The sequence below is a fragment of the Prionailurus viverrinus genome, chromosome B4, assembly GCF_022837055.1.
Source record: "Prionailurus viverrinus isolate Anna chromosome B4, UM_Priviv_1.0, whole genome shotgun sequence".
NCBI classification, from domain to species: domain Eukaryota; kingdom Metazoa; phylum Chordata; class Mammalia; order Carnivora; family Felidae; genus Prionailurus; species Prionailurus viverrinus.
Window position 1 is genome coordinate 14,716,277 of NC_062567.1, and position 14,291 is coordinate 14,730,567.

General features: G+C 35.4%; 1 protein-coding gene across 1 annotated transcript in view; it reads left to right on the forward strand.

Moving 5' to 3' along the window:
• MALRD1 (MAM and LDL receptor class A domain containing 1) overlaps window positions 1-14,291 on the forward strand; it is a 779,242-nt gene that overhangs the window by 66,674 nt on the left and 698,277 nt on the right. The window contains exons 7-8 of the mRNA XM_047865740.1: window positions 7,276-7,442; window positions 11,763-11,855. Of these exons, the coding sequence (XP_047721696.1) occupies window positions 7,276-7,442; window positions 11,763-11,855 (260 nt within the window). The remainder of the gene's footprint in view (window positions 1-7,275; window positions 7,443-11,762; window positions 11,856-14,291) is intronic.

A 14,291-nucleotide genomic window follows, 5' to 3' on the forward strand; every position in this document is an offset into this window, starting at 1 on the left:
TGCTGTAAACATCCATGTGAAGGTTTTTGTGTCAACATAGGTTTCCAACTCTTTTGAGTAAATACTAAGGAGCATGGCTGCTGGATCGTTTAGTAAGAATATGTGTAGTTTTCTAAGAGACTCCCAAGCTGTCTTCCAAAGAGAATGTATCATTTTTCATTCCCATCAACGATGAATGAGAGATCTTGTTGCTTCACACCCTCTCCAGCATTTGGCTGATGTCAGTGTCCTGGATTCTGGCCATTCAAATAGGTGTGTAGTGATTTCTCTTTGTTTTAGTTTGCATTTCCCTGATGCCTTATGATATGGCACATCTCTGATGCTTATTTGTCATTTGTATGTCTTCTTTTGTGAGGTGTCTGTTAAGGCCTTTGGGTTTTGGTCTTTTATCTTTACCATTTTCTTTATTCACCATTGTTTCTTTTATTTCATGCCCTTGATTCCTTTCCTTCTCGAATAGGTTCACTTATTAATTATTTTTTATTCAGAAAAGATCTGTGGTGATGGTCTTGCTAAGCATTTATAAGCTTCAAGTGTTTTTAATGGCCTCACTCCTAAATAATAATCTCTTTAGTCATACAATTTTTGAATGAAAATCTGTTCATTTTATTTCTAAGTACAGAGTGATGGTTCTTCTTTAGCTACTGATATCTACTGTAGTCATCACGAAGTCTGAGCTCATCTAATTTTTTTCCATTTTATGAAGATTTAATAAAATGTTTATCTCTACTGTCTGAAATGTCATCGTGATTAGTAAAGATGTGAATATATTTCATTTAAAATTTTCAGTGCTCAAAATGCATATATGTTATCACTTGTGGACATGGTATGTTAACTCTTTTCTGGTAAGTTTCTTTCAGTCCCTCTGTTCTTGTCCTCTTGAGTTCCTATTAAATACATGTCCTGGGGGCCTGTGTGTTAGTGGTTTTTATTTGTTGCCCTTATGCTTTGTTCTTGTTTTTGTCTCCCATTCCTGTTAGGCCTTTGTAGTTTTAAATGAGGATTTTATATGCTTCTTTTTTTGTTTCCTTCTTTAGTATCTCAATTATATTTCCATTTTTACCCTTTTTTTAGTGCTAGCTGTGAGTTTATGAAATATATTTACAACTAATCCAACTCCACTTTGAAATAACTTCATACTTCTTGGGGCACCTGGGTGGCTCAGTCGGTTAAGCGTCCAACTTTGGCTCAGGTCATGATCTCACGGTTTGTGAGTTCAAGCCCCATGTAGGCCTTGTGCTGACAGCTCAGAGCCTGGAGCCTGTTTCAGATTCTGTGTCTCCCTCTCTCTCTGACCCTCCCCCATTCATGCTCTGTCTCTCTCTGTCTGAAAAATAAATAAACGTTAAAAAAAAGAAATAACTTCATACTTCTTCACAAAGTGCACATTGTCTTATAATCATAAAATATTCCTAATTTCTCCCTCCTGTCCCTTGTGTCATTGTTATCACTCATTTCACTTATATGCAAACTATAATCATCAAATACATTGTGGCTATGGCTATTTTGAACTGTTCTCTTTTAGATCAATTCAGACTATTAAAATTAAAAGGTTTTGCCAAAATTTGAAGGTAACTGATTTGCTTTATTTATTGCTTTCCTAGTACTGTTCCTTTCTTTATTTAGATCCGAGTTTATGACTAATCTCTTCCCTTCTCTTTGAAGAATTTCTTTTAACATTACTTACATTCAAAGCCATTGTTTCCTTGTTTATTTTCTGTATAGGTGTGATCTGTCCATTGATCTAAGTGGGGTATTTAAGTCCCCTACTATTATTGTATTATTATCAATTAGTTCCTTTATGTTTGGTATTAATTGTTTTATATAGGTGGGTGCTATCATGTTCGAGGCATAAATACTTAAATTGTTTTGTCTTGTTGTATTGTCTCATTTATTATAATTTAGTACATTTCTTCATTTCTTGTTACAGTTTTTGCTTTAAAGTCTATTTTCTCTAATTTAAATATTGCTGCTCTACCTTTTTTCTGATTTCCATTTGTGTGATAAATTTTTCTCCATCCCCTCACTTTCTTTTTTTTTTTTTTTTAATTTTTTTTTTCAACGTTTATTTATTTTTGGGACAGAGAGAGACAGAGCATGAACGGGGGAGGGGCAGAGAGAGAGGGAGACACAGAATCGGAAACAGGCTCCAGGGTCCGAGCCATCAGCCCAGAGCCTGACGCGGGGCTCGAACTCACGGACCGCGAGATCGTGACCTGGCTGAAGTCGGACGCTTAACCGACTGCGCCACCCAGGCGCCCCATCCCCTCACTTTCAATCCGCAGGTGTCTTTAGGTCTAAAATGAGTCTCTTGTAGGTAGCATATAGATGGGTTTTGTTTTTTTATCATCCTGATGCCCTATGTCTTTTTATTGGAGCACTTAGCCCATTTACATTCAAAGTGATTCTTGATAGATATGTATTTATTGCCATTTTATTACTTGTTTTGTCATTGTTTCTGGAGATTCTCTCTGATCCTTTCTTGTCTTTGTCACTCTTAGTCTCTGCTTTGTACTCAAAGAGTCTCCTTTAATATTTCTTGCAGGGCAGGTGTAGTGGTCATGAACTCCTTTAGTGTTTGTTGGTCTGGGAAGCTCTTTATCTCTCCTCCTCTTGAATGATAGCCTTCCTGGATACAGTATTCTTGGCTGCAGCTTTTTCCCCATCAGCACTTTGTATATATCATGCCCTTCTGGCTTTCCAAGTTTTCTGTTGAGAAATCTCCAGCTAGCCTTAAAGGTCTTCTCTTGTAAGCAAAGGACTTCTTTTCTCTTGCCACTTTCAAGGTTTTTCCTTTGTTGCTATATTTTGCAAATCTAATTATATGTCTTGGTGTTGGCCTGCTTTTGTTGATTGTAATGGGAGTGCTCTGTGCCTCCTGGATCTGGATGTCTGTTTCCATTTCCAGATTAGGGAAATTTTCTGCTATTATTTCTTGAAATATATTTTCTGCCCCCTTTTCTCTCTCCTCTTCTAGGACTCCTATATATGAAAGTTACTATGTTTGATGGGATCACTGAATTCCCTAAATCTATTCTCATGTTGCATAATTTTTCTCTCTCTGTTGTTCAGCTCCATTGTTCTCCCTTGTTTTGTCTTCTAGGTCACTAATTCATTCCTCTGCTTCTTCCTGCCTGCTGTTTAATGCATCAAGACTGTTTCCAATCTCATTTATTGTGCCCTTTGTCTCTGATTAATTCTTTCTTAACTTTTATCTCTGTGGTAAGGGTTTCCCTGATGTCTTCTATTTTTTCCCAAGCCCAGTGGGTATCTTTACAATTGCTGCTTTAAATGTTCCATCAGAAATGTTACTCATATGTGTTCCTGAGATCTCTTGTGTGGCCTTAGCTTGTTCTTTCATTTGGGATCAATCCCTCTGTCTTTGTGTTTTGTCTGAATCTCTGCCTTCTTCTCCGTGTTAGAAAAGCCGATTATGTCTTCTGCTCCTGATGATAATGGCTATATGGAGAAGAGGTCATGCAGTGTCCAGGGATGGTGCTTTAGTGTGTGTCTCTGGTATGTGCTGGATGAACTCTGCTGTTGTGTTTTGGCTGCTCTGTCCTTCAGGTCAGTCATTTGCAGAGGCTCTTCTCACCTGCTGCGTGTGGGCAGTGTTGGGTGTCTGGCCTGAATGTGGTGAATTTAAACTATGTGTGCTCTCGTCTGCTTGTGAAATGAAACCTGACGCCACTTCCACCAGAATTGAAGCCCCGCAGAACTCCATGGTCGGGAGATGTGGTGTGGGTAGGGGTTTGTGCTGGTCTTCTGGGGGAGGGGATGCCGTGCTGGGACCAAGACAAGCTTCACTGAGAAGGGCACTCTGCCAAAGCACAGGGGGCTGGGGCTCAGTGTAAGCTGGTTAGGCACCCAGTGTTGGAGCTGCACTGCTTCCTGCAGGTGGCTCTGTGTTTATGTTGAGGGCAGGGGAGGAAATGGTGCTGTGCAGCTCCTTTGTCTTCACAGAGGGATCTCTGTGAACACTGCCTCCCAGGGACGTACTCTGAGAAGAACGAATAATCTCCTCCCTGTGTTCCCCAGGTGTTTTTGGTGCTGTCTGCCCTCAGGTTGTTTGCCTGCCTTCTCTCCAGGAGCAGTGCAGTGCCCTCTGGACTCTATCCCAGCTAAGCTCACTGACCTTTAAAACCCCAGGCTTTAAGCCCTCCTGGTTGCAAGAACTCACAGAATTCAGCTCCTTTTCTTTTCCAGGCAATGATTCTTTGCAACTTTCTTCTCATGCATTCCCCTGGCACTCCTCTCTTGCTTGCCCTTCTCTGTGACCTTCCCCTCTGCAGCACCTGTGGTCTCTTTCTCCCCTAAACTATGTCTCTGCACTTTCTACTTTATTCTATGTGGTCTCATCTCTCCCTTTAGCTGTGGAGTGTGTTCTGCCAGTCTTCGCCTCAATTTCTGGGCTGTTTAAGATGATTTGATAGTTACCTAGTTGTGTTCATGGGATAAGATGAGTCTAGGGTTCTCCTAGTCTGCTGCCAACCTCCTCTCCTAACATTACTTACAAAGCAGGTCTATTGGCTACAAACTCTCTCAATTTTCATTTGTCTGAGGAAGTTTTTATCTCTCCTTCATTTTTTGAAGAACAGTTTTGCTGGATGCAGAATTCCAGATTGGGTTTTTTTTTTCTTTTCTTCTTCTTCTTTTTTAATGTTAGTTTTGAGAGGCAGAGACAGAGCATGAACACAGGTGGGTCAGAGAGAGTGGGAGACACAGAATCCAAAGCAGGTTTCAGGCTCTGAGCAATCAGCACAGAGTCCACTGTGGGGCTCCAATTCACCAACCACAAGATCATGAACTGAAGTTGGACACTTATCAGACTGAGCCACCCAGGTACCCCTCCTTTTTTTTGTTGTTTTTTTTTTGTTGTTGTTGTTTTTTAAGGTTTCTTCTTTGTTTTCGATCCTTTGCAGTTTGAATATGACATGCTTACATGTAGGGCTTTGGGTATTTATCTTGCTTTGTATTTTCTGAGCTTCCTGGAACTGTGGTTAAAATCTGATATTAATTTTGGGAAAATTGTCAGTCGATATTGCTTCAGATACTGCTCTTGTTCTTTTTTGTCTTTCTCATTCTTGTATTCCCATTGTGCTATGTCACTTTTGTAGTCATTCCCCAGTCCTTGAATATTCTATTCCTTTTTTTCCACTTAAAAAATATATTGGCTTTTTAGTTTTAGAAGTTTCTGTTGACATATTTTCAGCTGTACCAGTCTACTTAGTCACCCCATTAAAGACAATCTTCATTCCTGTTGGAGTGGTTTTTGTGTTTTGTTTTGATTTTTTGTCTCTAGCATTTAAAATTTTTTTCTTAGAATTTCCAGCTCTTTGACTACGTTTGTCAGTCTTTTTATTTTTCATATTTTCTACTTTTTTTCATTAGAGCTCTTAACTTATTAATTATAGTTATTTTAAAGTCCCAGTCTGACAATTCCATATCTGGGTCTGGTTCTGATACTTGCTCTTTCTCTTCAAACTATGGCTTTTTTTCTTTTTGCCTTTCAGTATGCTTTGTAATGTTTTGCTGAAAGCCAGACGTGATGTACTACGTAAAAGTAATTAAGATCAATAGGTATTTAGCATGAATGACCTTTTATGTTTATGCAACTAGAGATTAGACTCTTTACTCTTTGCTGCAGCTGTAAATGCCTGAGGCTAAAAATTCACCTGGTATTCTTGATTTTATCTTACTTGTTGTTTTTGGGTTTCCCTAGACACATATTCTTAAATGACATCTGAGACCTACAGTTCTTTGAATAGTATTCCCTTACAGGGAGATCCCCTGTTATATGGTAATAAATTGTGAGGTGGAGGAAAAATATTCTTCAGTCTTTTAGTGAAATTGTTCCTCTGTTACAAGATCTTCAAAAATGCTTCCTTCCTCAGCCTTAGATGAGACAGGAAAGCTAGACAGGGCTGGATCTGGGTATTTTCCTCCTCTCCTGTGGAAGGCTAGAGCCTGCTGGAGTTGGTATCTCTCTTCTCCTAGGTCAGTTAGGCTCTAGTCAAACTCCAGTTAGTAACATAGTGGTAAAATAGTTACTTTTGAGTACAAACCTTGCTATTAATACCTGAATAATCCAGGTGTATTCTTAGGTGTATTTCCTTAAGACCAACCTTAGTAACAATATTAGTTTAAGGTTTCGTACTTCGCGACAACTTTGCATATCCTGTCACTTAGTTGTAGCCCAAGGTAGTGAATGTTGGTGTATTTTCCACCTCAGATTAAGAGCAGAATTCCCCAACTCTAGTCTTCAACTTCATTGAGAGAATTTGACTGTTATTCCAGCTTTTTTGGTAATATTGAAATTAGTCAAAATCTAAGCTACCAGAGCCTGAGTCTGGTCTCAGAGTTCAAGAGTTCTGTGGTTTCAACCCTACTCACCATACTTGTTCTTTCCTTATCTTTTTAGATTTTTTTTTGCAATGGATCTGTCTCAACTTTTATAAAAATGTGTTTTTTATCTTATTTATCATTTCTTTGTTTAAATATCAGAGGCAAAGTATTAACTTGCTATGGTATTTTGCTTAAATTCTTACATTTTAAATAAATAAGAGTTTTGCTTAAATTCATAGTTTTTAGAAATTGTAGGAATATTTGCTAACTTGCAGAAATAAAGAATTAAAAGGCTTCATTAATTAAAGGTGAAGTTGTAAAATCATAGAAGTAACTTCACCTTGTCTATATTATTGTATTTAAGAACAGTGTAAATTGGTTGTAAGTATCAGATGTGTTAAAATTGATTGACAATATTTTCACATACTATGAAATTCATAGGTGCAGATTAATAGGGCTATAGATATCTGATACTTTCATGTGGTTTGGTAAGAAAGAGGGCAGTTCAAATTAAAGTCCCTTGAAAATATTAAGGTTTTTCTAAACCTAAAAAGTAAAAGAGAAATAAAAGAGGAAAGAATTCTGGGAAGAAAGGTGTGGACTTCTTGGTTAAAGAAAGGTTGAATTGTGACATTTTAAAGAAAATGATAATGATTTGTAGCATAGAGATTTTTATATCAGCAGATTTATTTTTATAAGAGCAATGAATTGAAATTTCCTAATTTCAGGAATTAGGAGCCAATTTCAATGCATTTGAAAATACATATGGAAATGAAAACCTATAATTTGTAATTGATGTAATCATTTACGACAGCATATCCTTTTAAATACAATCTTTGTCTTTCAGGCCTGATTTTGGAATATAATAATTTTGTCCAAACAGAAAGCAGATGATTTTTCTAAATTGCTTCACTTCCCTTTATTTTTCAGGTTACTGTATGTGGCTAGGAGCTAAGGATGCTTCTAGTCTTAACCATTTAGACAGCAAGGCTTATTTAAATAGCTCTGTGTGTCACTGCCTGGGCAAGAGATGCCATCTTCAATTCTATTACTCTATGGAAAGCAGTGTTCTGAGAGTAGGACTATATAGTAATAAGGTGAGAAGAAACTTGCATTTATTTCAGATTCATTGAATAAGTGAAATTTCTCTTTTGGCAATTTGTGTTTCTATTTCTCAGTTGTGCGTAGGCTTTAGATAGTCTTTAACTTGACTTTATTTAGTATAGCTTTGAAAAGAAATGTTAAGAACTAGCTTAAGAGATACTGTCATGTAGACAATTTCGTGTGATGATTTGCACCATATTATTTTACAGAATTGTTAAAATTCATGGAGCTATATTAAAGAAATAATAGATCTAATGAAAATGAGATTTTTGAGATTCTGTTATGTTGGCTCTGTGTTGACATTCTGATGGGATCTGTTTTGGATTTTAGATCCACATATCTAGAGCTATAATTACGATGGAAACAAATTACTTGTTATGGTACCAGTAGATACAGTTTTTAGAGACTGGTAATTACTGATTAAATATAAACAAATGAGTCAATGGAATAGGCAAAGAAAGGCTCACTGGGTAGAGTGAAAGTTGCAGTGGTAATATTAGCAAATAGGACAAATTCAGGCCTTTTTTCTAAACCTAACTTGAAATGAAAACAATCCCCCACCAGTGGGAAAATATCTGAGATGCTTTCAGAATTTCTATTGTGAAGAAGAATTTATTTATTGATAGAAGTAAAAAAAAATCACAGGGGTAAATAGTGGTCATTCTAGCAATGGGAAACATTTGAAAATAATTGCAGGAATTCTTACATAGGAAAAAGACAGTAGAAGCATCCAAGTCAAATTCTTTTGGCTTGAGGTGCTTTGAATAAATCTAGTTGTAACTTCCTCCTGACATCAGCCAAATGCATTTTCCAAGAAAAGTTTATTAATTTAGCATTTGTTCTTATCAAGTATCACTAACCATCTGTCAATAGCATTTTTTTGGTTCTATTTTCTTCTGAATTCTGAAGTGCCATCGTAATTAATCCTCGGGTATTGCCTATTACCTATTACTAAGAGATCTGAAAATTCCAGAGAAATTCTCTTTTTTTACCCTAGTTCTATCACAACACCTCTTTCTTTTTCTTTTGTGTCATTTTCTTCTTATCCAGTCTTTTTTCTTTGACCTCTTCTTTTCCAGAACATTCACAGAGTTCTAAAGCATAAAATTGGATAAGTGAATTGGAAGTGGAAATTGGAAGAATAAAATAATTTCTTCCAACTAAATAAGTCAGCTTTTATTTTATTCTCTCCTCAATCTCAGACTCAGAAATTTGTTAAGAAATTATAATATCTATATATTATATATATAAGTTATGAATCATTGAAAGTGAACAATATCAGTGTTCTGGTGACTTTGGGACTGTATAAGAAAAGATTATAAACAAATTGACTTCAGATACACCATATAATAAGAATAGGAATCAAAACTCCATCTCCCACATTATAAGAAAAGAAGTTAATCATGGAGAACTGATCTAATGTATTAATCAGAACCAGTTGGGTATAAATCTTTGAGTACTGAGTGATGTTTGGTTCATTAGTTTACCTAGTATTCTGCAAGGCAAGATCCTATCTTTTCTCACACTCTATTTGCTCTGCTCTGTATACATAACATATAACATATTGGTCACCAATGAAAAATCTGCATCAAAATACATTTAAATTACATGTTGATGATTTATCACAAACTTAAAAAGGACTCCAATCCTATAATTAAAAAAAATAGCTCTTGATGAAAATGATCATTTATATCTTCCATGAATAGAATAAAGAAAACAACCCTTAGGATATATGCAGGTAACTCAAGAAATATCTAGTAAAATGCTGAAGGTGGTTTTCTTTATTTTCAGAGGACATTAGAATTTGAGAAGTAGAAAATACAGGGAAGTTGTTAAATAAAAAGTTGACTCTTTTTAGGGTCAGCTTACGTGTGTAGCAGTTCTAATTTCTACCATATAGAGATCCTTGAGATTAGGTCTTTATCATCTATAAAGTAATAGTCATAGTAACAGCCTGTATTTTATTCTGAAGAGAGTTTCCATTACCAATGAGCCAGCCTGTGGTACGTTGTACATATTCTGATTAACATTAAAAACAACTGGTTATTCATTATGATTATAGCTAACAATACGGTTTTGTATATTTGAAATTTGCTAAGAGTATGGATCTTAAAAGTCAGCACAAGAAAAAAAAATTGTAACTTCATGATGTTTTGGAGGTTCACTAAATTTATGGTGGTAATGATTTCACAACAATCATTATATTGTACACCTTAAACATATGCATTGCTATTTGTCAGTTATAACAATAAAACTGGGAAAAAATGAAAAAAATTTAAACTGGTAAACAAACAAACAAACAAAAAACCTTCCAAATGTCAAATGGGAAGAACACATAGCTGGGGCAGGCAGGGATGAAAATGCCTTAGAAAGTAGTTTAAAAAGAACAAAAACAACAACCTTGAGTTTGGTACCTTTGATTTCTTCACTGGAAGAGGAAAGGAGAAGCTGAGGTCTCCAGGAGATATAGTCATTTTTTCCTTGAAAGGTAAAATGGCATTATTGATCCTGGTCTGGGAGAGTAAGGACATTTTCAGAATTTGTATTTATTGATTGATTGAATGATTTTAAGATAACGGAAAATTAGAACTTCACTTGAACGTTTTTCTGAGCCGAGGGTTTCTTTTTTCATTGGCACCTGTTGAAAGTAACTACATAAGAGTCTGAGATTGAGGAGAGAATAAAATAAAAGCTGACTTATTTAGTTGGAAGAAATTATTTTTCTTTTTCATTACTTGTGCTGTCAGACAGGAAAACGTGTAGAAAACTCTGTATTTCATACACAACATACTGTTAACTTATTGTACAAAAAGCCATTTAAGTTTAGGAAGAATGCTGCGCACTTCAAAAAACTGCAAACACATTCTTCTTCAGGTAGAATAGAGGGGAATTAATTTGTCATTGGAAAAAAAGCAGGATTGCTCTAAGTTATCTTCATAAATGAAAGTGAAGGGACGTGCTGAATGCAACTTGCCAAGCAGTGTCACTAAAAGCGTCTGTGGAGGACGTTAAGTGTCTTGATGCTAGATAACTGAGGTTGTGTAGGAAATTATTGAAAGAAAAATTAGTTGTGTGTCCCAACTTTGGGTCGCTCTGGTTCATCCTGAAGTGACCTGGAGGCTGTCAGCTGAAAATACGTCTGCCGTGGATGTTTCACTGTCTAGTGGAAGTCTTAATAGTTGATATGAATAAGTAATAAAATGAAGTACTTTTTTAATGGGTTTAGACTATCTTCTGAAATATTCAAGACTTGGAAATTGGAGTAGACATCAGAGGGTAAAGGACTGAGTTGAAAATAGATTCGTTTTTAGAAAGTGTTGGCTATGAATGAAATAAGTGAGGCTGAGGGGAGATAAATGCTTACAAGAGTCTGAAAAAGTGTAAGTGTCATGTGAAATTTGAATTACAACGAGATGTTATCTTCTGGTGCTGTTTTCTATCTCACAGTGTTAGGAGGGCACAGGCAGTCGCAGAGCTCAACCTGAGACATATTTATACCACTCTGCATATTCACTCTATTGAAATTTGAAATAATCAATGCATCTTATGGGTAAACATTATGAACAATCTGGTCTATCTTTAGCAGGGAGGTGTCAAATTAACTTGCATGTTGGACAGAATCTAAAGAAATACGTTATTTTAGAGTGTAACAGCATGGTCACAAGTCATAAGGCACAATAACAGAGGCCACATTTTGGAGTGCATTATAGACTTTTACCTCATAGTGTATAGGAGCATAATTTTGCATGTACTTTGTAACCTGGAAGATGATCATTTTACCAATGCATGACAGAGCATTGTGCTCTAGAAGGCACAAAAAGGTCTTTGAAAGAACAAGAGAGTCGAATGGAAATATAATCTCCAGACAATAACTGTATTGTTTGGAACTTGGAATGAATTCTCCCATAGAAAAAATATGTTGAGATTGTGCATAAGAATATATCTGATAACATCGTGGTTTTTTATGTTTGTTTGTTTATTTATTTATTTATTTATTTATTTATTTTTGAGAGAGATAGAGAGAGAGAGAGAGAGAGAAAGAGAGAGAGAGAGAGACAGGTGCGAGTGACATGTATCCACTGTATGTTATCATCCAGAGTATTTTCACTGCCTTAAAAATCCTCTGGGCTCTGCCTTTTCATCCTCCCCTGCCTCCATTTTATTGTTCCTTTAAAAAATGTTAAACACCTTTTTACCAGTACTTTAGGCTTCCTAGTATTTTCATATCAACTGAAATGTAATTGAGAGAGCACATGCATGAATATGAGAGTAGAATTTGGGGAATTAGTAATGTCATTTTCTTTGAATCAAAGGAAGAAGAAATATTTTGGACATACAGCGCATCAACTGACAGAAAATGGGTGAAAGCAGAGGTCTTAATACCAGAAGGACTGAAGACATTTAAGGTACAAAATGGAAAAGCAAGTACTTTTTTATATCGTAAGTTTAATTTGTAGTTTTGCAGCAGTGAATTTTGTCATCCATTTCTAAGTTTAAATTAGCATTGAAATTAATGATATAGATTTCTATATTTGGGGAGAGCCATAGCCTGCTTCTTTTCATTGTACTTAGCCCTTCTCAGGCCACATTTCCTCTGAGTAGAAGAGCCAGAGTGTGACTCCTCATGTTTAAAGCGTCCTCATTTCACACGGGCTCCCTCCCTAGCACCCCCCACCTCCAACACCATGCACTGGAAACAAGGAAGCAAACTGCATTACGAAGCAGATAATTAATAAATGGGTATTGAAAATCAGTGAAGACTATGCCAATGTTTTGAATGCAGTAATTCACATCTTTATGAAACATGGATAACTCTACCTTTGCAAAGATATGTCTGCAATGTGCATGTGCTCAGTGGGAATACTATCTCTTAAGCACATTAACTCAAGATTCCATGTTGTATATAGAGTTGAGATTGTGCAGAAAAGCATATCTGATATTTTTTTAACTTTCATATTAAATATTTACCTGTCATTTCCTTCTTTTCTAATATAGCAATATTGTAAAATGTAGTCATGTCAGTAGGATCAACATTTAAATAGCTGGTATTATTAATTGCCATTCATAATTTTGTTTTTGAAGTGCATTATTTTATTTAAGATTCCTTTCCTATTGTATATAGAGTGTATAAATATTTTTTTGCTGGGCTGTGAGTATAAAATAATAAGACTGATTGTACATGTGGCTCATGAAACCCATTTCATTCCTTTATGATAATACCACATATGTACATCTTTCTAGGTTTGAAAGGGAGAACCCGAATGAAACTGAAGTATAACCATGCAGATTTTTAGAATCCCATTTACTGCTCATATTGGAATTTCTGAACCATAGCATTTTTGTATTAATCACAGCAAAGTTGAGGTTTATATCATAGCCTATTGCAATAACATTTGGCACTATTTTAATTTTCTAAGCGATATTTACCTTTATAACTTCTGAAAGAGGTACTAAATGATTAGAGTTTCATTCTTTTTACATAAACTGAATATTAAAGTTTTTTTTGTTATTTAACTCAGAGATAAAACAAAATATAAAGGGAGTAATTTGGGAGCTATTCTAGATTTCCAAGTGCATATTAAATGTAATTAACTTTTCAATAATAGCACCCTTTTGAGATCTAAGTTTAAACTCATCAATTTTGAAACCCAAACTGATATCATTTGTGCACATCTGATCTCTTGCTGCTATAAAAATATACAACTGTAGATCCAATAATTTATATATATTTATACTATATATATATATAGTATATTCATATGTAGAATGGTATACAGCAGCATACTAAGTTTTTCTATTATTAGATATGATTTAAGTTTAATATTATTTTCTAGACTAAATTGTTAGATATATTTACAAACTGAAACTTGATCATAAGTAATTCTTTTGTTTAAGTTTTTTTTTTTATTTTTGAGAGAGAGAGAAAGAGGACAGAGTGTGAGTGGGGGAGGTGAAAGAGAGAGGGATACACAGAATCTGAAGCAAGCTCCAGGCTCTGAGCTGTCAGCACTAACTCATGAATGGTGAGATCATTACCTGAGCCGAAGTTGGACACTCAATCAACTGAGCCACCCAGGTGCCCCCTTAAGTAATTCTGAACAAATATATGTATATACATATATATATGTATATGTATACATATTCATATTTTTGCATATATATGTGTATATACATGTATATATATGTATACATACATATATGTATACACATACATATATATGTATATGTATATACATACATATATGTATGTATATACATATACATATATATGTATGTGTATACATATTCATATTTTTGCAAAGGAGAAAATATATTCAGAGACTTTAAGCTGGAAGAAAGCCAAAGGAATTAGTCTTTATTTCTAGTATCTTACACATTAACAACATCTTGTTCATTGCTGTTCAATAGTATTTTCTGTCATAAGGGGAGATTTAAGTATCTGTGCTCTCCAATATGGTAGCCAATAGCTACCATACATGTGGTATGATACTACATGTGGCTACTGAACACTTACAATGTGGCTAGTGTGGCTGAGGAATGGAATTTTAATTTTATTTTCATTAACTTAATTTGAAATAGCCCTTTCTAGCTTGTGGCTACCATATTGGATGGCAGAGAAATAGTTATTTAGTAGCGTCAGGTATTCATACCTCTTGTCCACTCTGGTGGACAGCTAGCCATTGCTCTTGATAGAAGCTCAAGGATAATACTTTGATATTATCTTACATTGGACTGGCAAGTATGGTCATTGCACTTGCTAATACCGTATACTTTCAAAAAACCTTGCAATTCAGCTGGAGACAATGAGACTTCCTTTAATTAGCATTTGTTTGATTATTAGA